Source organism: Rhinoderma darwinii, chromosome 11, assembly GCF_050947455.1.
Source record: "Rhinoderma darwinii isolate aRhiDar2 chromosome 11, aRhiDar2.hap1, whole genome shotgun sequence".
Taxonomy (NCBI): domain Eukaryota; kingdom Metazoa; phylum Chordata; class Amphibia; order Anura; family Rhinodermatidae; genus Rhinoderma; species Rhinoderma darwinii.
This window is the reverse complement of record NC_134697.1, coordinates 31,866,033-31,890,096: the sequence shown is the minus strand read 5'-3', so window position 1 is coordinate 31,890,096 and position 24,064 is coordinate 31,866,033. Positions and strand designations below refer to the sequence as shown.

Genomic DNA, 24,064 nt, shown 5'->3' with positions numbered 1-24,064 from the left:
CGATTTCAAGAAAAAAAAATAATGTATGTCAAAATGTTCTATAAAAAGTTAAGACATGGGTTATATTGAGTCAAACTCAAAGAAGTGAAAGAATGGGAGGGGGAAGCAGCGAAAGCCACTCTGTTTCAGCATGCTGCTTTATTTGCTGATTTTGAGGGGGAAAAGAAATAAAAAAAGACACCTGTTGAGCATTTGATAAATATTTAGGAACAGTTTCCGCACCGCGAACCCCACCCAATCTGCTGAAATTTCACGTCTAATGAAAGAGAATGAGGTTTTGTAACATGCTCTGGAGCTAATCGACAAATAATAAACATGCTCTCTATTTTAAAATCCGCATCATTTTCATTATTTCACACATTTTTTCCCCCTTCACTAAGGGCATGTTCACACGTGTCGGATTTGTCCTAGGCAAATGCGTTGTGGATTTTTTTAGAAATGCTGCAGCAGAAATCTGAGGCTGCAACCCTGAATTCTGCTGTGAATGTGCCGGTGCATCCAGATGTGAATTAGCCCCATTGTTATTGGAATGGAGCTAAACCACGACTTTTCCTATTAATAATCTGCAATAACGAACAAAAAGCTGCAGCGCGTTATTATTCCACGTAGATTTTATCCGGTTCATGTGAATGTGCAACAAAAATCCCATTCACTTGATTTGGATGCAGAATGTCAGTAGTTTTACACTCCTCAACATTGAAATTGCAGCACCAGGAAGGACAAGCCGTGAGTTTATGCAAATCGAGGAAATAGCTGATGTCGCTAAGATCTGCAAATGATCACATTTTCAAGCACCTCGCTCCAATCTGTGGCATGTGGGAGGCATAAAAGCCAAATTGAAAAGTTTTTTATCCACATAGATCCGATCAAAAATTGGATCACGTGGTGTGGGATGATTGTGCGATGCCTCCTGTTCACTAACGTGCCAGTTATCGCCACTTTTTTGCAAACTGAGAGGGACAGAATCCTTGATCTGAGAGACCTTGGTTTATCACTCCAGCAGATCGCTAAGCGCCTAGGCGGAGTTGTCAACTCTGTTCAACGTTGCATGTCTTGGAGGTTGGCAGAACAACAACGAACGAGAATGACAACAAGAGGTGTGTGGAGGCGAACCTCTGCACGGACGGATCGTCTGATTGGAAGAATGGCGCATGGCGATCAATTCTGTACTGGAAGTGAAATTTGACGTCACATTCCAAGCCTAGGACGGCAATCAGTATCGATACAAACCATCAGGAGGCATGTGCGCGACGTTGGGCTACGAGCCAGACGTCCAGCTACAGGTGTTCCATTGACCACACGCCACTGCTCTCAAAGGCTATCATAGTGCATAGCAAGACTGCAATGGAGGCTGGAATGAGGTCTGTCTTCTTCAGCGATGAGTCCCGCTTTTGTCTCGGACGCCATGATAGCCGGAGATTGGTCTGGAGACCACGTAGGCAATTTCATGAAGAGGCCTTCACAAGGGAATGTCACAATGGTCCTACCCCCAGGATTATGGTGTGGGGTGGCAAAATGTACGGTAGCCGGAACCCTCTAGTCTTCATTTCAGGTACACTAATAGTTCGGCATCACATTGATTTGGTTGTGGAACCAGTGGTACGAACATTTCTCCAAAGTATCCCAGAAGCCATTTTTCAATAGGACAACGCATGTCCGCATGTTGCTCGTGCTCTTGTGAGCAGCCTGCATGACCTAAATGTGTTACCATGGCCTGCAGCGTCTCCGTACTTGTCTCCCATCGAGCACATCTGGGATGTCATTGGTCGGCAATTGCAAAGGGAGCTGCCAATGATTTGCGTGCCCAAGTGCATTCAGCGTAGCATAACATTCTTAAGACAACCATTAACAATCTTAGTGATCGCATGCCAAGGCGTGCAAGTGCGTGTATTTCTGCGTGTGGCGCTCATACTCTATGCTGAATAAATCAAGATGTTTGGAATATTTAGTGTCCATATTTTTATCATTTGAATATCATTAACATATCTGTCGATCCAGTGATTTCCACAATTCCAGAACTTTTCCTTCTTGGTGTTGCAATCTCAATGTTGAGGAGTGTAGTAAGGATTTAGGCCCCATGCACACGACCGTAGAATTCGGCCCATTCACTTCTATTGACCGCAGACACCTTTACGGGAAGGTGTCCGGGCCGTAGAAAGCCTCCACAAAAGATAGGACATATATTTGGTTTTTACAAGCCGTGCTCCCATACTTTGAATGGGAGCACGGACTGAAAATGCGGATGGCTGTATGTGGCCGCCAGTGCCCGTAATCGCAGCAGATTACGGGCACGGCTGTGTGTAGGGGGCATTAGGTGTGGAATACCTATATAACAAGTTGAACGGTAAAGACTCACATTCTTTAATGTCAGGACTGATTGACATCAGGAAAAAAACACTGACTGAGGAGGTAAAAGTCCCCCATACTCATTCGATTATGCGGGTGGATCCTGCTGACGATGTAATAGATGGAGGCAGTGTCAGACTGGCCCATCAAAGAACCACACAATACTCTGTTGGGCTCTGATAGTGTGGTAAAGCCAAAACTGTGTCTACAAAGTAATGTTCAATAGTGGACAACCTCACCTAAAGCGGACAGTAAAGCGAGTAATAGTGTGTTTCTTGCTCTTTTGCGTACATAAAGTCTTCGACCTTATTCACAGAAATGTATTTCTCGACAGTGCGCTATCCGTTTAAACAGCGGGCAGCACACTGACCCATGAGATTCAATGGGGCTATTCACTTATAGTTTGTTTTTGTCATGGAGTTTGTGTCCGTTGGGAGAAATTTACAGCATGCCCTAGTGTGGTCCTTTTTTGCAGACCATACTTGCCCTTTAAAGTCTGTGGTGTGTGGGGAAAAAAGGACAGCACATGGACAACATCCGATCATTTGCTTAAAGAAATGCATAAAAAAAGTAAACTTTGAAGTAGGGGCCTCAATTGTTTCCTATAATATATCCTTTATAATATATCCTATTCCAATACTGTATGGAAGGCTGAAAGACATCTTTGTGCAGCCAATATGTGTGTGGCGGTGGTGGGGGGCGGCATAGATTGTGCCAACAGACTAAACCTACTAGTGTATGATGGTTATTTTACGTTCTTCGGTTACCACTGAAAGCAAATGCATGCATTGCTTACCTTATACACAAATGTACATACAAAGTCAATGAAACCAACTTGAAGCTTGGGCAGCTCCTCAGCTTTGTTCCTGTCCATCATTGGCTAAAAAAAACAAAAAAAAAACTCATTGCTGTAGCATAGTAAACATATAAAATATGCATTTCATTATAATAGGAAGGATTCTAATGTACTATAAAAAAATATATATATATATAGATATACATATCTATATATATAGATATACACTACCGTTCAAAAGTTTAGGGTCACTTAGAAATTTCCTTATTTTTGAAAGAAAAGCACAGTTTTTTTCAATGACGATAACATTAAATTAATCAGAAATACACTCTATACATTATTAATGTGCTAAATGACTATTCTAGCTGCAAACGTCTGGTTTTTAATGCAATATCTACATAGGTGTATAGAGGCCCATTTCCAGCAACCATCACTCCAGTGTTCTAATGGTACATTGTGTTTGCTAACTGTGTTAGAAGGCTAATGGATGATTAGAAAACACTTGAAAACCCTTGTGCAATTATGTTAGCACCGCTGTAAACAGTTTTGCTGTTTAGAGGAGCTATAAAACTGACCTTCCTTTGAGCTAGTTGAGAATCTGGAGCATTACATTTGTGGGTTCGATTAAACTCTCCAAATGGCTAGAAATAGAGAGCTTTCAAGTGAAACTCGACAGTCTATTCTTGTTCTTAGAAATTAAGGCTATTCCATGCGAGAAATTGCCAAGAATTTCAAATAAAAATCATTATTTCTAACCTTGTCAATGTCTACTCTTGACTATATTTTCTAGTCATTTTGCAACTGATTTGATAAATATAAGTGTGAGTTTTCATGGAAAACACAAAATTGTCTGGGTGACCCCAAACTTTTGAACGGTAGTGTATATATATATCAGATATAGAATTAGTTAAATGGACCTTTGTCTCACGCATTTAAAAAAAAAAAGCAAATAAAAGCATTTCTAAAATTTTAAAAAAAATCCAAAAATATAACATCTAGCAGAAAATTCATGCAACTAGTATGAAAGAAAATGTGAAAATAAATTGCATTACAGAAATGTTAAATATCAAATACTATGGAAAGCATGAGCAGTAATATTAGAAACATATGGCCATTATACTACTTAGGCCTTATTCACACCAACCTGTCTCAAATCGGCCGATTTGCCTCCATGTGGGACTCGATTTAATAGATCCCTCATAGACTTGAGTCTATTGAGGGATCTGTGAAAACTGCAAAAATAGGACATGTTAAAAATCGTCCGTCACATGGCCGATTTCAACATTCATGTGAATGAGACCTAACAAACCAAATCAGCTGTTGTGAATAATAACACTATAATCTTACGATCGGCTGCTGCTGAAGCACTGTTCTCTCCAGGTCTCCTTGTTCCCAGAATTCATTAGCAACCATAAGGGCAACCTAGATGCAAATAATTCCACCGTTATTCACATTATTGAAATTGTATAACAACATTGTTCTTCCTAACCGTTGCGATGGATATTTTTGGGTAACCACCAGCTTTGTAGGTCAACTTGTACCTAAGGGAATGTGAAAATAAGGGACAGCCAATGTGACTATGGAGGAGCAGATGGAAAAAGGAGAGGAGCAATATAAGTTGGCCCTCTCCACTTTGCTGTAGGCAATGTGAGCTTGTGTTGGGTTCCCCAGGTAAATGATATTGAAAGAATATGTGAAAAAACACTACCAACGATTTCAATTGGGGGTAACTGTCCAAGACCAAGCTCAGGGGAAGAATTGGAAAGGTAAGTATGTGACAAAACCCATATTTAAGGTCTCGTCGTAACGCCACACGCAACGTAAACATTGCAGAATTTCTGACCGGATTTTCTGTGTCGAAATTTCGCAGTGTATCAGTAGCAGCAAAGTGGATGAGATTTGAACAAAAATACGTAGAAAAGTGCGGAAATTGACCTGCGATTCTAAACCTGCAGCTTGTTAATCTGGTGGGAAATTCTGCAGTGTTTAAATATTTCAATATTTATAACAATGTCATTTCAATCACCAGGTGATTTCTGTCGGATTGTACTTTACCCTTAATTAAAGAGCACAAGTTCCAAAAAAAAGTCTATTCATTTTAAAAAAACACTTGAAATCTTGAGGACACATGAGGAAGTAATAATCTATTAGTTACAGTAGTTAACGGTGTTACAGGTTTACTCTACAGGCAGCGGACTTGACACGAGGGGCAAATAAAAAAGAAGGATCAGTCCCATGGCTTCGTAACTATGCTCAATATAATGTTCTGTTATGCTTTTATACTGTGAAAACTTTATTAAATATTTATATTTTAAAAAAATATATAAAAAAGGATTTAGCATATAGCAACCAATCAAATGACAGCATTCATTTTTGGCTGGTTGGAAAAATGAAAGCAGCAACTTGCTTAGGCCATTAAAATATTTTTCTTGCTAACAATTTGATCATTGTTCACCCCAAGAGACCAACTGCTCCATGCTGCCTTCTCAAATTAGTGGATACCTACTTGACTTTGTACTTCCCAAGGCTTAGTAATGGCGGACAAGTCACACCCTGTCATCATCATGGCCCTGCAGAGACAGAAGCATATTTTTAAGAGCACTAAGCCTCAAGCATGATGGTTGGAAAAAGAGCTGACAAGATCAACCACACATATACAGGTCAATACAGCATATGGAAATGTTTCTGGAAGTTATTGACAAGATATGCCATAAAAGTGTGATCATGGGGCGTTCCGACTTCTGGTACCTGGGAACCACCAAGGATCCTAGTTGTCATGTCTATCACCAGCTTTTGTCTAAGATCAAGTGTAGTATTCGTTCATATCAGTAGTCAACAGGCCGTCAATGTTAAATATATCTACTCACTGTGGTATGGATCCTAAGGGTCTGCTGTTTACAGGGGGCTTAAAGGCTGCGTAAACCTTTGATAGGCATTTTTTTTTTAATAAACAGGTCAGTCAACATGTTTGGTGTAACTTTTTAATTGGTTTTTATTAAAAATTAATGTAACTTTTTCAGATACAGCTGCTCTGTATTCTCTATTCTGTATGTAGCGCTAAATCCTGTTCCCGTCAGGACCGTAGGACTGACGGGTTCAGTGACAGCTGGTCCTGGGTGTCTCTGACATGCAGTAACCACCGGTTATCCATCACATCTAAGTTCATAACTTAGATCTGATTGACACGCAGGATCCACCTGTAATCTGAGACACGCAGGACCCGCTGACACTTTACCCGTCAGGTCTGTGGGACTGACGGATTCAGGTCAAAACTAAAGATACAGCTGCTCTGTATAGAGAATACAGGGTAGCTATATCTAAAAAAGTTAAAGGAATTTTTAATAAAGACTAATTAAAAAGTTACGCCAAATACACTGACTGATGTTTTAAAAAAATATTTGTAACAAATGCCCCTCAATGGTTTACATAGCCTTTAACTTAACGGTGTCTACATTGTCTGCACTACTCTACCATTAATCACGAATGCCTCCATTCTTTCCCGAGCCTTCTGTTTGACTGGATTTAAAGATTTGTCTGAAATTCAGCCAGAGGGCTGGCCCTATCTCACAGGGCTTTTTTTTTTCTTTTAGTTGTGTGTTTACTTTGCACATTTGTTTGTCACAAGCATTTGAGGCACTTATTGGAGACATCCCTCCCAACAATCTAGTAGGGGTGTGTATGAACACCAAGTTTCTCATCACCTGTAATTTATGGATTACCCTTCTGGGGGAGCTACCCAGTTATTAACCCCTGGAGGATGCTTCGGAGGTTGGCCTTTCAAAGTTTTGGTGAGGGTAAGCTACTGCTCCGCGACCCTTGTAGGGGGGGTTAAAGGAGTTTTCCAATCCTAGAAATTGATGGCATTTCCGCAGGAAATGCCATAAATATGTGATAGATGTGGGTCCCACACTTATATCGAGAATGGGGGTCACCCGACCCCCATTTTGCCTGGTGTGGCAGCTGCTAGTCGCAGAATCGAGGTGGAGATTAGTGGGGAGATGGTCACACGGATCACAATATTTCTGCTTTCAGTTGGTGACAAGGTCTGTTAAAACTTTGGTTTTGCTGCTTACACTCATACGTGCAGGAATTTCTGAAAGAAGCCATTAAAAATAAAGATGTAACATTTTTAAACCTGAAATCTATCAATGAACCCCAGGTTAGGAAATAAATTGACATGAAAGAAGCAATGTTAAGGTACAATCTCAACCACTCACATGATAATCTCCTTTTTTGTTGGGTCGGAGATAATATATTTTATCCTTTCTTCATCTGTCTGCATCTGTTCCGTCGTATCGACTATCTTCTGAAACATAGTCCTTTTTCTGTGTCAAACCAGAGTGAGAAGGTGTCATATTAATTAACACCTTAATAACAAAAGTAACAAGTTTGCAAGCCACAAGCACCATCTCAATATTTCACAGGTATAGGGGGCCGTGAATCGTCATTTAGCAGGTGATGTAAAAGCATTTCCGTTGTTCTCCGCTTCCTCTTATCAAAGAGTGATGGCCATTGTACACTAAATGTCCAAACTGGGAAAACCCCTGCTGTACCCCATATTTCACCTAGATTGTGCAGAGACTCCCTGCAAATGTAACTTGTATATGGAAATGATATGCAGCACGCATCTGTCTTTGCCAGTCTTCACTACAAAAACACAATAAATGTCCAAGATGGGAAATTGATTTATAAATTTAAAAAAAACAATCTATAATCAATTTTTATTGTGCAGAATGCCTTAGGTCTAATGACTAGCACAAACAGATCAGGATCTGCGAAAAGATTATACTGACCTGGGATTAACACAGATTGACCTATTTATATGCCTCACTCTCTACTTAAGGCTCTTTTACACCAGCCGATGATCAGGTGAACAAACGCTCGTACAAATGCTAGTTCACGACCATTGGCCCATTTAAACAGGACATCGATTAACCGACGAATGAGTAAGCGCTCGTTCTCCAACTGATCGCATCATTTATGCGGCCATAAAAATGGTAGTTTGTTAGCAGCACATCTCCCCATGTAAACAAGGGATGTGCTGCTGACAGGATACACAATGTATGGGGACCTAATGATCGTAGTAACGATCGTTTGTCCCCATATTCCCGATCATTGCTCCATGACATGTAAACGGAGCAAACGAACGCTGATCTACATCTTGTTATTGTCAATCGGCGCCTGTTACTGGACAGAAAATCTGCCTGTGTATAACCACCCATAATACTCTCTCTCCATCAGGAGGTGGTTCTGTACTCAGAGGCCCAAACTATTATCACTTTCCACCCACCAGTGATCGCATGGGACCCACAGTGTTACATATTTTAAATGAATATGCCTCAAATATAGTCTTCTGTCCTTCCTAGGGACCCCCCAAATATCTGGTATGGGTTTGAAATGGTGCATTAAAATCGCATCCCAATTCTGTTCCCCACTACAAATTATAAAATCTGTGGGTCACTGGATGTGAATAAAGGGGATAACATGATCGGTGTGCTGCATAATGATCATGTTATCCCTTTGCCAAAAACCTTCCCTCAGATGCCTACCAAATGTACATGATGGGGTAGAAGATGAAGGATGGGGGATGTGTTGCACAGGGGGCCCTGACTATTTCACTATATGGGAACTAGATTGATACTTAGTCCATACAGTTAAACGTTAAAACTGCAATCTAAGGCTCCTCTTACACATGAAGATAAATTTGTAAAAACGAGTGCGATCGACGATATAGCGAGTCGCTAAAGTTCGAAAGACATAAGATTATTGGTACATATAAAACTATTTTTATTCCGCTCAACAATTCCACATATCCTGTCCGGTCTCCTGTTAACAACTAGCAGATGACGGTTTACAAGAGACGATGTACCGCCGACAAATCATAATCTTTAGGCCACCGTAAAAGATTAAAATCAGTGACAAACAAGCAGTTTCTCGCCCATTGTGTAATCACTGGCCAATGATGGTGAAATTTTACTCGATATTACGAGTACTTTCCTCGTGTCAAAGGCCCTTAAAGGCTATGTACACCTTTGAAAGTGATTTTTATTTTTACATATATATATATATATATATATATATATATATATAAAATTAACTTAATGAACTTAGATGTAAAGGATACCAGGTGGATCCTACATGTCAGAGAAATGAATGACCAGTTGTCACTGAACCGTCAGTCCTGCGGACCTGACGGGTACAGGATTCAGCGAACAATACAGCTGCTTTGTATACAGGATACAAAGCGGCTGTATCTCAAAAAGTAAAATTTTTTTTAAATAAAAACTATTTTTAAAAGTTGTACTAAACACACTGACTGACATTCTTATTAAAAAAAAATCACTTTCAAAGGTTTACATAGCCTTAAATCATTGGTATAGTTTTACAAATCTTCTGTATTTTGCAGATGCGCAGTGATACCACTTGTTACTTAACGTGTTATCTAACCAACTTCATTTGTAACCAAGCCAGCGATCAGCTGGCCTGCACATGGTAACTGGCAATATCCCGTGGCACACTTTCATGATAACACGCACTCACTTGAAATACAAAGCCAGATCTGTTGCTATGATCGCGACTTCAAACAAATGAATCACATTTTCAAACTGCCTCTTGTTTAGATTCTGGAAAATGTTTAAACTCTGCAAGATAATAAGTGTGTTAGAGGACATGCAATAAACGGCACAGCAAAGAACCCTGAATTACAACCAAAGCCACTGTCCTTGCACAAGCACAGTATTTCGGACACGATTCTTGAAGAATATTATTATGTAAAATTAGATTGCTGCAGTGCATAATAGAGCGGAGACTAAGAATAAATCTTTGCCGTAGGAAACTACAGAACCTAATAAACACATCCTACAATTCCAAGTCATTCTTCAACAATACCATCCCATACCCTTCACCACGTCTTTTTAGCAGTCCCTTATTTTGAGATCGAATAGCGGAGATGGTATGGCATCCAGTCCAGCACATGAAGATTAGACGACTGGATATCCTGATCTGACCAGACACACTTTTCCTTTCCAAGAAAATGCTCTACCTCTTGGCAAGGCCCCATATGCACAAGACCGTGTCCGTAATCATGGTCCGTGATTACGAGTACAGCCGGCCGATGACAGCCGGGGACAGCCACCCATATAAAGTATGGGAGCACGGTCCGTAAAAAGCAAAAAATGTCCTATCTTTTGCAGAGCCTTTCTACGGCACAGACACCTTCCCGTAAATATATGGGAAGGTGTCCGTCGGCCATAGAAATGAATGGGTCCATAGTTATGGACGAAATCTACTGTCGTGTGCATGGGGCCTGAGAATAACTTGGGTGAGGTAGAATTGTCAGGTCAATGGAAATAGCAGAATACTCTTACCTCATCTTCCAGCAAGGTTTTGCTGAATTCTAAGTGATGTCTCTCCAAAATAGAGGACCCATGAAGCTTTGCAAGGGGTGCCTGAGATCTGTAAAAATGCAAAAGGTCTGTAATGTATTGCAAGTTACAACATGCCGAGAGATCAACTTTATTCAAGTAATAAGTCCGTAACCAGGGCACTTACTTCAATTGGTACAAATTATTGGTTCCTCTATGGTCAATATCATGGCAGAAGGCCGCAGCCACCATGGCAAAGGCCTCCAGATCAGAATAATATTTCTTGAGTTTACCTGTCTTTTGAAAATGAATGGACTTTCATTAAAGAACATCCATCACCAAGTTTCAGTTTTTCGAGTTTTTAGACAAAAAATTGTAGAAGGAAGTAATAAAACTATTTCGCACTATGTGAGGGTCAATAATATATTATAATCCTCCTGGATTTCTGGTTCTTAACCACAGGGGTTGCTTATGAATATTCATCAGGGTCCTCTTTATCCAGCTCTACTAGAATACATCATTTAGTAACTTCATCTACATGTGGACTGGCCTATCAGAATAACCTCATATACACTGCTGAGCAATAGTAAATGTAATAGCTCTACATAAATCTACAAGTTTCAACCAATGGATAGACCAATCAGGGTAAACACGTAGGGGTGTCATGCCTTTTATTTTTAACAGGAAGGAAATGGAGAGTAATGTTTCCATTTTTCACTAATAGTGACTAAATAATACCACCATACAGTGCCCATATAACACTACGATATAGTGTGCATATAATAGTGCCATACAGTGAATACATAAAGGTAATGTATAATAACATTGCTATAAGTTCCTCAATACTACTAGGCCCCAGGCCAATTGCCCAAGAAATAATGCAGGGCCAAGGATATGCCATAAATGTCAGATAGATGCGGGTCCTACCACTGGGATCCGCACCTATCTCTGGAACGGGGCCCCGTAAACCCCGTTCTACCTTTCTCAGTTCCCGCTGCCTCTCGGGCCACTTCCTGATTATATGTTAATTACGAAAACGGTTTTATTAACTTCCATAGAAGTGAATGGCAGTTACGGAAACAGCGTAGCTCTCGTGCTACGCTGCTTCCGTAAGTGCCATTTACTTCTACGGGAGATACGAATACATGGTAGCTCAGCGAACAACGCTGTTTTCCTGATTACATGATCGAAAATTACGAAGTGGCCCGGAAGGCAGCGGGAACAGAGATAGGTAGAATGGGGTTTAAGGTTGGGACCAACATTTATCTGACATTTATGGCATATCCTGTAGATATGCCATAATTGTCCCTGATGGGAAAACCCCTTTAAGACTCAATCACACCCAATAAAAAGTTCCTGAAAAATAAATGGGACACCAATGCTCTGTTTTCTTCTTCGTGGTATCGTCCCATGAAAATATATGTGGGAAAAAAAAGGCTGCAAATACGGCCGTATGAAAAAGTTTAACTTGAGTGTCTGCCCCTTGACCAGGCCCTTTGATGGAGTCATTTGAGGCCCCACCATTTGTCAATTTGACCAATAATAAAAAAAAAGAACGTTCGTCCATATGCTTTAACAGACCTTTCCACAGAAAAATAGGCTGGCGTATTGCAAAAAAAATTTACCCTACTTAGCGAGGCGATCACTGTTTACTTGATAAAACCATATACAGTTCATAGTGACCAGATCAGGAAGTTTTTATATAGATTAGATAATGAGCCCTATTGACAAGGTGAATAGTAATACCTAGTGGTCAGTTTATTCATACATTTCCAGGAGGATTAACAGAGGAATGGCGAAATGCAGAGTTCTAAGAAAAGATGCTTTAGAATTGTTATTTCATATGAAATCCAAGTATTTACTAGAACAGACGTGTCGGGAGTACGGATGGCTCATTTTTAAAACCTTAACATTTATCCAAACACGTTCAATGAGATGTCTACTGAAACATTACATACCATTAGTAGGGTAAACATTGTTTGGCCCACATTAAACCCATGCCGCCAGTTGTGATACGTTATGTCCCGGTAGCCTTTTCTCACGGTATACATCCATTTTGTCATGACCTAGTAAAGAAAATATATTTATCACATGGTTTTTATCTTTTAGCTTATTTAACTAGTGTTGGATGGCCAGATGAACTCTTCTTCATTGACCAATGGTATGGAAATTATATACACAATGGGGTCAACTAAGTGGGAAACCAAGTTTTGATTCCATTATATTGTTTGCTGTGGGAATAAATTAGAAAAACATAAGGAAATCCAATCCAATACAGTGTAAGAACGTATGAGCTTCCTAGCAGGTTTCATACTGATCATAATTAAAGGGGAAGACGACTTTCTTACATTTAGAGCATCGGTAAGGTGCCAGAATACAATTATATACATAGTTGTCATAACGTCAAATTAAAGGTCCCCTCCAACAAATTGGAGATCCATAATGAAGGGCACCCTATAAAACCATTGTGGATGCCAGACCTGTCGGGCAAAAATACCAAATGAGCCTCTATGATTTGTTCAATGCAGGACGTTCCTCTTACAAGTCTATGGGCAGAAAAACACCAACATGTGAACCCTTTTGACTGCATGAAATGGCTCATTCAAAGATGGGGAGCCACATTAATATTTATTTTCATTTTTGCATCCACGATAGTACGGCTGTTTGGTGTTGTTTGTATTCTGTATCCACAAAGATGCATAGATATGCATAGGAGCTCCAGACACAAAACGATAGGATACTTTTACTTAAGAATATTTGCAAAGTTTACTTCATTTTACATTTTAGATGCATTGGAACAAGAGAAAAAAGTTTTTCTTTCATGTTACATGACTTCAGGTTATTTGAGAATGAATTCTAACGCTTGTATTTGGCTTTGTATATAAACATTGGGCAGAAGTCCCACAAGCAATGATAAAGCCACATCCCAAGGCTTGCAGAAAGCGCATTATTTGGATCTTAGAGCTGCCGATCCCTGCCCTGAAGCCATTCATTTCAAAATAGATTTGGCCTGTCAGTGAATAGACTTTGGCAAATCTCCCTCTCCATTCCCATTCAATGTAAATTTGAAAAAAAGTAGCAAAACATAATGTAACTAAGATAAAGGCACAACTAGAAGCAACCCCTTTCCATATGCCTAATTAACCAAAGCAGATAGCCGATAGCAATGAACGCCTTCTCCTTTTTGCGGACCCATTCTCATCAATGCATTACATAGTCGGTTATTAATTTCAATGGCCGGAATGTAATACTACATATAGCAACCACTGCAGGGGAAATCTATAGCCAGCTGCAGTTCATTGCAGGGAGGTTCTGAAGCGGATCGCTGGGCTGGCTACTATTTTTGACATAACCCCTTTAAAGGAACAGTGTCACCACAAAAAAAATGTTCATATCAGTTTAATGTTAGTGTTTTATTAAAAACGTTTTTATTTATTTGTGTGTTTGTGTGTTACTTTTTTCTATTTTTTCACTTTTTCTTCCCTATGGGGGCTGCCATTTTTTTTTCAATTTCTGTATGTGTCGATTAACGACACATACAGACATGGAATACGGCAGCCACAGTCCCATAGGGACTGCGAACGGGGCCTGTCCCATCCACTTCTGTGTCCAATTTGAAATGCGCGCCGTCCGGCGCCATTTTCCTGTGGACCGGAAGTCGCGGCCGGACAGTAAGATTACTACTTCCGGTCGCGGCTTCCGGACTTGTGCACTTAGACCAGCGGCAGCAGACGGAGCGGACGGGCCGGAGGGAGCCGCGGCGGCAGGAGCAGGTAAGAGATTTCTATGTATGTTCGTGTTTGTGTGTGTTTACTACTGTATGTAAACCTACTACACTGTGTGTTAGCTCAAAAAATGGCGACACACAGTGTAGGAGGTTAGACCGTTCAATCCCCTCGTTTATTCCGGCACTAGCCAGGATAAAGGAGGGGGGGATTCTCAGAGCTCACTAGAGCGAGTGCTTTTTTCCCAATTTTGCAGCAAAAAGCAATGTGGTTGCTTTACCACATGCAATGCTGAAATTTTGGGAATAGCTCCATCTAGTGACCAGCAATGGGAAATATTATAAATTAGAATCGAATTTATAATATTCCCTGACTCGTGAAAAAAATAAAAAAAATTTGAACAATGTTTAATCACCTACACACTAAATGTTTAATTAAAAAAAAAAAAAACATGTTTTGCTGGCAACACATTCCCTTTAAGCCCTTTAAAAAGAGTATACACTTTCACTTCACTATGGACAGTAACACGTGGTCATCCCAGCCTGGAACAAGGACACACCACCCCCATTCTTGAGATCATTGGGGGTCCCAGCAGTTGGGACCTTCTGATCATTCTTTTATGGTATATCTTGTATGCCATAACAGTCCTTAAATACCTACCTATTTGTTCTCAATTTGGTCACTTAGACTACAAGGAAAGTTGAGCTTTTTCCATCTGTTCACTTTTTTGTGGGGTTGTGTGGTGATTTTTCTTCTGGGTTCTTATAAGGCAACTCTCTGTATAGATTGGCTCTCCCAAAAAACGACTTTGCAGGTATGCAGTGGTCCTTAAAGCTATTCCACCTGTGGAGAGGACTTGGTCATCTGCTACGCTGCTCTGTACACTCCCTGACCATGATGACCCTGACTCCTCTTGTCCTCCTAGATACATTAACGTAGACTCTCTGACCACGGTGAGTGGACAGCCCTAGGTATTCTGACTTTGGGGGATGTTTTATGGAGGACAAAGTAGTCACCTTCATGTTAGCTTAACTTTAAACATCAGGTCCCCCCCCCCCCCCCCACATGAGATTTTGATATTTTCAGGTTAGACATGCTCTCTGGTCGCAATTTGCCGTTTATAATGTCAGAATGTGTACCTCCCCTTTGGAGGACTGGGCAACGCTTGTCCCTAGTTTATAAGCAATTAAGTGTATCCTCTAAAAAACTTAATAAGGCTTGGTCTAAAATATCCCCTCTCTAAATGCTGACGAACTCGAGGAACTATTAGACTCCTTGACTGGCCCTCTTATTTCAGCCAAAGACCGTCTTGTAGTGGTGACATTTTTTCATCAAATCTATTACACTCCTGCTAAATTGTTTAGAAAGGGAAGATCAGCCTCTATCACTTGCCCTCGTTTCTTTGGAGCAGATGGCTCTTTTTTTTACATATGTTTTGGGACAGTCCGATTATCAATGGATAGACGTCATGGAATATATTGAACTTAAGATAGGTCTTCCGAGAGTATTGGACCCCAAAGTCTGTTTACTGCCCTTGGTTGAGGAACTTACACACCCTGTGGCGTCCAGGTCACTTTTGATGCTCCTTTTATTTTATAAGCACCAAAACTTGATAAGTGTCATTCCCCCTGACAAAGCATTGTGGTGAAACACATTGCTTGTGTAAGCGGGCTCCTGGCATATTTCAACTGGTTACCCCATTGTTCATCTGCATTGCCAGTAGCCCACTCAGCGTTTGCATATCTGTTTGGACTTTTTTACCCCCCTCTTTTTATGCTATTGCTGTAATTTTTAACATGGGTCTTAATATAATCTAGTTTTTTATATGCTTCAACTTTTGTGGTCTTCTAACACAGTCAAGTTTTGGTGGCTGTATAGGAATTTTGGTGTAGATTATTTGCTCTTTGGACATATCCCTTGGTGTTCCTTTTATTTTATGCTAAAAAGACTATTCTCACACACTGGAAGAATCCCAAATTTCCTACACTACAAGCGTGGATCTCCATGGTTAACACTAATCTCCACCTTTTTAAACTTACCAATGAGGCCAGGGGATACCCGGACAAATTCTCCAAGATCTGGCATTCCTAGATAGCCAACCCACATATCAGTCTTTAACCCCTAGTTATCTTCTCCTCTAATTTAGACTTTGCTCCTGTGAATATCGCCCTCTGTCTTCCACTCTGCTCAGTCCTCCATCTGGATTTTTGCTATGGACTGTGCTTGACTATTAATTCCTTCCATCTGCTACATTGAAAAGCTGTATCTTCACGGTGTCTATATGTCACATCATGACTGTATATATCCTGCTACTTGGTTACTTCCCGACCTCTGTAATTTGGCACATCTGTAACAGCTCTCATACATTACTATTGTATTATGTATTTTGTGTTCCTTCATTTTTCAGAGGTCTTAATGAAATTTACCTATAAAAGGGGGGGAGGGTTCCAAAATGAATATTAGTGGCCTATTCTTAGGACAGGCCATCAATATCAGATTGATGGGGGTCTGACTCCCAGCACTCCCACCGATCAGCTGAATGAAGGGTCCGCGGCGCTTATCCCCTTCACCCAGGCACATCGCCGTACATTTGGCTGCCTGTAAGCTCTAGTACGATCAGCTTTGTGCTTTTTGCTTCACATAAACAATGTCAATATAATATCATTACACTGAAGACAGCAGGATCCATGAAAGTCTATTTACCTCTGCAGGCACCTTAAACTTATCCACAGCGTTTATTTCTACAAATAGTCGTATGCCGCTCTTGATCAGCTCGTGTTCGGACACCGGCAGGTCACTAAAGTGGAATTGATAGAGATCCAGCGCCGCTGGGTCTGGCAGCTCTTCTTTCTGTTCAAAAGAAGATAAACACTGGTGAGCAGATGGATCCTATTAGTCGGGTCTAATACTTTCCTTAACTTATGGAATTGTTTTCCTAAGGTGTGTCACTGCTTTTATAGGCTGTTTGATAATACAGGACAAAAAAAAATCCACAAAGGTGTTCGGGTGATGTACCGGGGAGATGAGGTTTGTGCCAGAACTGTGTTATACAGTATATTTTAACAAATAATGTAAAAAAAATTCTCAGGGTGTTTCAGATTGAACAGGGTGTATATTGTTAATATTGTCACTGCCTAACTGTAACATTTTTTAGACTCGTTTCACATTTCACTTCTTTTCGTATAGGTTCTACTTGCTCTTTGTGGGCCACAATAGTGCAGCATACTACACCTACTTAGAGGGGCTTTCCAGTTCTTTAATATTAGATCGGCAGGGGTCGTTTGAAGAGGCTATTTGAAGGGGCTCCGTCAAGTGCCGCATCCCCTTTATTGTGTACCAGGCACAACTCCGCACTTTTAGTAGCGACTGTGCCTGGTATTACAAATCGCTAAAGCTTTGTCACATTCAAGAGAATTAGACTGAGATGTAATACCAAGCACAGCCACTACTACTTTTAGTAGCGGCCACTTTAAACATCAGCGGAAATGCCGAAGTCGAAACCCCCTATTCATAGCCTATCTTAAGGATAGGCCATCAATTTAAAAGAACCAGAAAACTTCTTTAAACAAATACTTGGGCACAAGGAGGCATTTAGTCTGGTCATACATTCCGTTTAAAGTGCAAAACATATTGATTTATTGGCTTTGAAATTAATCCTTTACCATTCAACTCTAGCGGCCAGCACTCACATTTATGGTTCTGTGATCACAGGGGCACATGTAAACATTGCAACAGCGCTCATGTCCATACATGGCCCCCTACCCTTGCAGCATGTGCAATGTACAGGACATCAGCACATTGCACAGTGAGGCCATGTCACATACTGTATGTGGCATAACTGGAGCAGGGAAAGCATCGCCTAGAGCTAAGGTTGCCAACTTTTCCACCTAAAAATACCAGCCAAATTTCAGAGCTAGTTACATCTGCCGGTTTGTAGGAAAACAGGACCAAAAATATCACAACATCAGCATGTATAAATACGCCACATCGGGGGTAAAAAGTGGGTGTAGTTTTAGTGTGTGTAACTTCACACCAAGTGTGATTTGCAACTTAGCCTCAGACAGAGAATGCCCGCTGCAATCTCCTGCTTGACCTAGTCATAGCACTGCTGAGGTTCCCTAGGGCTAAAAGTTCCAGGCAAAGGAGGAGTATGCAATCCCAATAGATAGTACCACTTCGTACACACTTTTATTATGCAAAAATACCGGCACAGGCTGGGAGGGAGGAGGGGACTTGCAGTGGCGCTCAGTTCAGTAGGCGCTAGTATTGCTAAGCCCTATTCTTCAGGAATAAGATGGCTAAATAAAAAACATGCATCCTAGAAAACTCCTTAAAGAGATGGGCTTGAGTCTAACAATCCAAAAAAAAAACAGGGCTTTCCTAAAATAATCTCTGTTAGGGCATATTTGAGGCATTTTACATGCATTTTTAATGACGAGTGTCTCAAATATGGGAATTTTAGCATTTCTAAAATTCTGCGTACCCTAATAGGGTAAATGTTTTTCTAAACTAGACAACCCCTTTGAGCTCCTGTTCAAATTTTTAAGTAGGTCTAACAGCAATAAGAAGCATCTTGATACATCTACAATTGTGAACAAGAACTAGGAAGTCAACAATGTGGTGATGAGATCACCATAAGGCATCATTTACACGAGCGTAATATACGGGCGTGCGAAGCGCGTGCTTTTCACGCGTGTCGTACTCACCTATATTACTCTATGGGGCAGTGCAGACAGTCCGTAGGTTTTGCGCAGCGTGAGTGCGCTGCGTAAAACTCACGACATATTCTATATTTCAGCGTTTTTCACGCATCACGCACCCATTGAAGTCAATGGGTGCGTGAAAACCACGCAGGTCGCACGGAAGCACTTCCGTGCAAACTGCGTGATTCGCGCAACAGCTGTCAAACTCTGAATGTAAACAGAAAAGCACCATGTGCTTTTCTGTTTACAAACATCCAAACGGAGTGTCATAACGATGGCGGCTGAGCGAAAATCACGCAGCCACGCATCATACACTGATGACACACGCAGCTGTTAAGTGCATTTTGCGCACGCAAATGCCGCATTTTTTGCGTGCGCAAAACGCACACGCTCGTGTAAATCAGGCCTAAGACCTGATATACATGGCAAAACTACGTACACAAAAGCTGTATGATAGCATACGGATTCTCTACGGTTCCATATTATGGATCCATAGGCACTCTGTGTGGTGCAGTATGGTACCTACATATGGCGCCATGTTATCTTCAATAGTGATATGGCATGTAGTAAAACATGCAAAAAAAAAAATTGTCCTAACAGATTCGAACTTAGCTTTGAGAAAAAGCCTCTGTATGCCTCCATATGAAATCGGAGGCATACGGAGTTACACATATTTCTAAGGGTGCTGTATTATGGATCTGTACAATAAGGTCATGTGCATGAGCCCTAAAGAAATCTCTTGGTGGTGCTTAGTACAGTTTCTGTTCATTTGTGGTGAAGTAGGTGGAGCAGTTGAAGGAGCACCACCTGTCCTGCATTGGAACATCTCACATGTTGTTGTCCAGTATCTGTAGCCACAATGTATCTACTGTCTTGTTCTTGCAATAATCTTACCAGTATCTTCACAAGATCTTTCGGCTCACAGTCGTCTACGTTCTTATTTAACTTTTCTTTTGTTTTCTAAAATGGAAACATTGTCTTGGTTAGATGCCGCATTTCAGTCTTGTTCCAAAGTAGAAAACAACCTGAAGACATTTACCAAAATACTCTGAAGTTCTAGAGGTGTGCACTTCATTTGGTACATCAGCATCTCCTGGGCAATGTCTTTTCTGTTTTCTAGTTTATTCATTTTGTCATATGTATCAGTGTTCAGAACCGACCATCCTAGAAACTGGGTCAGGGTCTGGAATAAAAAAAGATGATGTGAGTACTTTGACACAAGACAAATATATCAGATTGTCCCATGTAGTCACCCGACTATAGCCACTACTATGAACCTCTAATATGACCTAAGATTCAACCAGTCCAAGTCTTTACATTTATTATTTGTAATTGACTCGTAGAAACCCATGTTGTGACTGGATATCATCATTATGTGCTGGTTGGACATCTATCCCTGGTTCCTCCAGCTTCACTTCTGTGTGCTCTGCACTTTATTACAGTAAAATATTGTTCTGTGGTTGGGTTAGAGTTCAGTGGTTGACTTCAGTTCTGTGTTAACCAGGCAGGTCATGAAAGTCAGATCAGTAGGGACCAAGCAGATGGTAGACCACTGATCCAAACAATGATATGCTCCTGGTCTTCAATGGAGAGATGAGCACAAATGCAGATCGATGAAACTGTATATGAGTTACAAAAAACTCAGAGTACACTAACTCAAAGATTTCCGTAACTTTTAGTCACTTTTATGTAGTATGAACAACCACTTTTTTTATTGTAGGTTGGGACTATAACCAGCTCGTTCTTCAGTAGTGGTCTGAAAGTTAACAAATGGTCAAAAATTCGAACATGCCAGTTATCACCAAGTATTCATGGAAATATTTCACCCACAAATTATCATTAATCTCATCTCCATCTATTTATCTATCTTAATAAATTAGTGTGATAATGTTGTATCTATACTTATACTTTGACCCAAATTTATTGGGTCAAAATAGCACATTATTATAAGGCCTTATTTACAAAAACGTATTTCACGTCTGTGTGCTGTCCATTTAAATTACAGCACACGGACCAATGCAATTCAATGGGGCTGTCCGTTGCGTGAAACTCACTGCATGTCCTGTTCCGGTCTGTTTCTATGGCCCATTCAAGTCTATGGGTGTGTGAAAAACACGGACAGAACACAGACGACATCCGTGTGCTCTCTGTTTTTCACGCATCAGTAATACAGGAAAAAAACAAAAACGTAAAACCAGGACGTGCTTGCAGAGAAACACGGAGGAGAAAATTGGATGACAAACGGAAACCACGCTGACGCAACACGGACAGTCATATGCATGAAAAATGGCCCGTTTTTTGCGGATGTAAATCTGACAAGCTCGTGTGAATAAGGCCTTATCATTATATTGCAATGTTGACTCCTTACTTCAGTGATTTGCTCATCGTATTCATCAAATGGTTTTCCGTCCTTCCTGTTGTAGAATGTAGCCACACCAACTATCTCCTCCTTTTTGTTTACAATGGGAAGGGACAGGACATTTTTAATTATCCATCCCGTCTCATCCACCGCCTCTTTCTACAATGAAAAAGCAAACCGCCCATTTATTGTTTCGACACAAACATATTCTCTAAAGCTCCACAAAAAGAACAGATTCTGAATATAATAATGTATTTCTAGACAGGAGAGGAATACTCACCGCTCTGAACCTAAATCTACAATTTTATTAAAATTGGGCAAAATATAAGAAATAAAAAATGTATATGATCATTTTCTCACCTGAAATTTAAAGTATTCATCTGCGGGTGCATTCATCATGTTGCAAATCTAAAATGTGAAAAAAATAAATAATATAAAGTAAGTGAGCACAAAGAATATGTGATGAATTTATTATTTAAATCGGATTAATATTGAAACATACAGAGAAGCAAACTCAGGCTGTTATAAAACAGCCTCTACCGACAGGGAAGCAGCTCCCCTACCTAAAGTGAATTTCCACCCTTGTATAACACTTTGCTTCTTTTAACCTAAGTAAGTGAATTCTGTTCTAATTAATTTCTTAATATATCATCATATAGCACCAGCTTAAGTTTAATTTTTCCGATACAAAACTCCAAATCCCCTGCATAGACACGTACTTAAAATTCAACATGCAAAGTCAGCAAAAACAAAATTCCACTCTGGATGTGCTCCAGAAATTGACTTAGGCTATAGACTATATTCTACAAATTTGAGCAGTACCTAAAATATACTAAACGCAACTACACCATCCTCCCTTGTGGCTAAAAAAAACTAAAATTTGATGAGTAAAAACAATAATTCAAAGAGAGGCTTAAAATTCCTCGATCTCACATGTAGAGGTAGACGGTGCAATCCGCTCTCTTAAAGCACATAAGGCACCTGGCCCTGACGGGTTTGCGAATAAATACTTTAAGGGAGCACTCCCACAACATTTTTTATTGTCTGGGGCATTAGAGAGGAACGTTATGTAAATTGTGGTAAGGGTAATCTTTTTCCCGGTGGCTGTATTTGTGAGTTATCCCCTCCCTTCTGGTCCTCGGCTGCATCATGTGACCAGCTATAGGACTCTCCAACTGACACAGCGTCTCATGTGCGGACAGGAAGTGAGTTTCTCCATTCATTACTAGCACAGCCTCGATGTGACTCTGATACTAGGAATGAATGGAGAAACTGACTTCCTGTCCACACATGAGATGCTGTGGCAGTTGGAGAGTTTTATTGCTGGTCACATGACACAGCTGAGGACCAGAAGGAAGCGGAAAACTCACAAATACCGTCACCGGTAAGATTACCTTCACCACAATTTACATAATGTGCCTTTCCAACGGGCCAGAGAATAAAAAATGTTGTGGGAGTGCTTCTTTAAGACATTTCATTCTGAACTTTCCCCATATTTATGTTCAGTTTTTACCAAGGCATCTACGAGAGGTTCACTGCCTAAAGAAACGCTCCAAGCTACAACAGTGAACTTCCTAAACCCAGTAAGGACCCAACTTCCCCTTCCATCTTTAGACCGATGCTGCTCCTTCATGTTGATGCGAAATTGTACGCAAAACTTCTAGCTTAACATCTACTTAACATTTTCCTATCTTTTGTGAAGCTTGACCTTGTGGGGTGTATTAAGGGAAGGAAGGCACCTGACGGTACGCAAAGATTTTTTTTAACCTCTTGCAGTGGTCGGGGAGATGTCGGACGCCTTCTCTGCTTCTCACTTTGGACGTGGGGAAGGCGTTCGAATTACACTTTATCAGCACTTCAGAAGTTCAGTTTTCAAGGTATTATCTTACAGGCTATAAAGGCATTATATAGTTCTCCCGTTGCCACAGTCCTAACAACTGGATTTATGTCTAAGACGTTTGATATTTCTAACGGTACTAGACATAGTTGTACCTTATTTTCATTAATATTCATACTTATAATAGAACCATTAACTGAAGCCATAAGGTCCAACTCAGTCATAAAAGGTTTTCAGGTGCATTCCCGCTCGCATAACATCGGATTATTTGCCAAAGACATAATTTTGGCCCTAACAGACACTTTGACTTCGCTCAGTGCGGTGTAGAATACCCTGTCCCAATTCAGTCGGTTCTCTTACTGTAAACTTAAGCCACAAAATCTGAAATCTTGGGCATGCACGTACCAGGTTCACTTTCTAAACGCATTAAACATGAGTTCCCTTTCCGATGGAGTCTCTACTCTATTCCATATCTCGGCACACACCTTACATTCTCTACCTCTAACCTAGTGGCCAAAAATGTAAGACGATTATTGCCTCTTTGGACAACGATCTGTCCACATGATCAAACGTAGAATCATCGTGGGCTGATTTTGCCTAGAATTTTATACCTCTTTTGTACATTACCCCTAACCATTTTTTTAATCTATTTTTAACGCTTTTAACGCAAGGAAAAAGAGAATATCATTTGCAACGTTATCTAGATCTTTAAAACATGGAGGTATGTGAGTTCCCAGCTTACAATCATATCACAAACCCTGCATATTAGAACAACTCAAATGGTGGCGGTCAACCAACTCATCCAAACAGTAGGCCGAAATGGAATCACAACTTTCCTCATGCCGTTCCTTGCAGGAAATACTATTATTGCCCTCCATGCCTAGTGAGCTAGTCAAACATCCCTATCCGGTCATTCATCTTTCTATTTCTACAT

The 24,064-nt window shown here is 40.5% G+C and overlaps 2 protein-coding genes across 4 annotated transcripts in view; one reads left to right on the top strand and one right to left on the bottom strand.

Annotated features, from left to right (window-relative positions):
* Nucleotides 1–24,064, top strand: part of RBP4 (retinol binding protein 4) — a 349,798-nt gene that overhangs the window by 293,356 nt on the left and 32,378 nt on the right. The gene's annotated exons all lie outside the window — the stretch shown is intronic.
* Nucleotides 1–24,064, bottom strand: part of PDE6C (phosphodiesterase 6C) — a 49,196-nt gene that overhangs the window by 6,269 nt on the left and 18,863 nt on the right. For both annotated transcript variants that reach the window (XM_075841018.1, XM_075841017.1), the window contains exons 8-20: nt 21,654–21,701; nt 21,303–21,452; nt 19,974–20,117; nt 19,829–19,894; nt 16,935–17,081; nt 12,465–12,572; nt 10,694–10,803; nt 10,510–10,597; nt 9,683–9,783; nt 7,360–7,467; nt 5,649–5,712; nt 4,490–4,564; nt 3,143–3,226 (exon numbers count right to left, since the gene is read on the bottom strand). In XM_075841018.1, the coding sequence (XP_075697133.1) occupies nt 3,143–3,226; nt 4,490–4,564; nt 5,649–5,712; nt 7,360–7,467; nt 9,683–9,783; nt 10,510–10,597; nt 10,694–10,803; nt 12,465–12,572; nt 16,935–17,081; nt 19,829–19,894; nt 19,974–20,117; nt 21,303–21,452; nt 21,654–21,701 (1,293 nt within the window). The remainder of the gene's footprint in view (nt 1–3,142; nt 3,227–4,489; nt 4,565–5,648; nt 5,713–7,359; nt 7,468–9,682; nt 9,784–10,509; nt 10,598–10,693; nt 10,804–12,464; nt 12,573–16,934; nt 17,082–19,828; nt 19,895–19,973; nt 20,118–21,302; nt 21,453–21,653; nt 21,702–24,064) is intronic.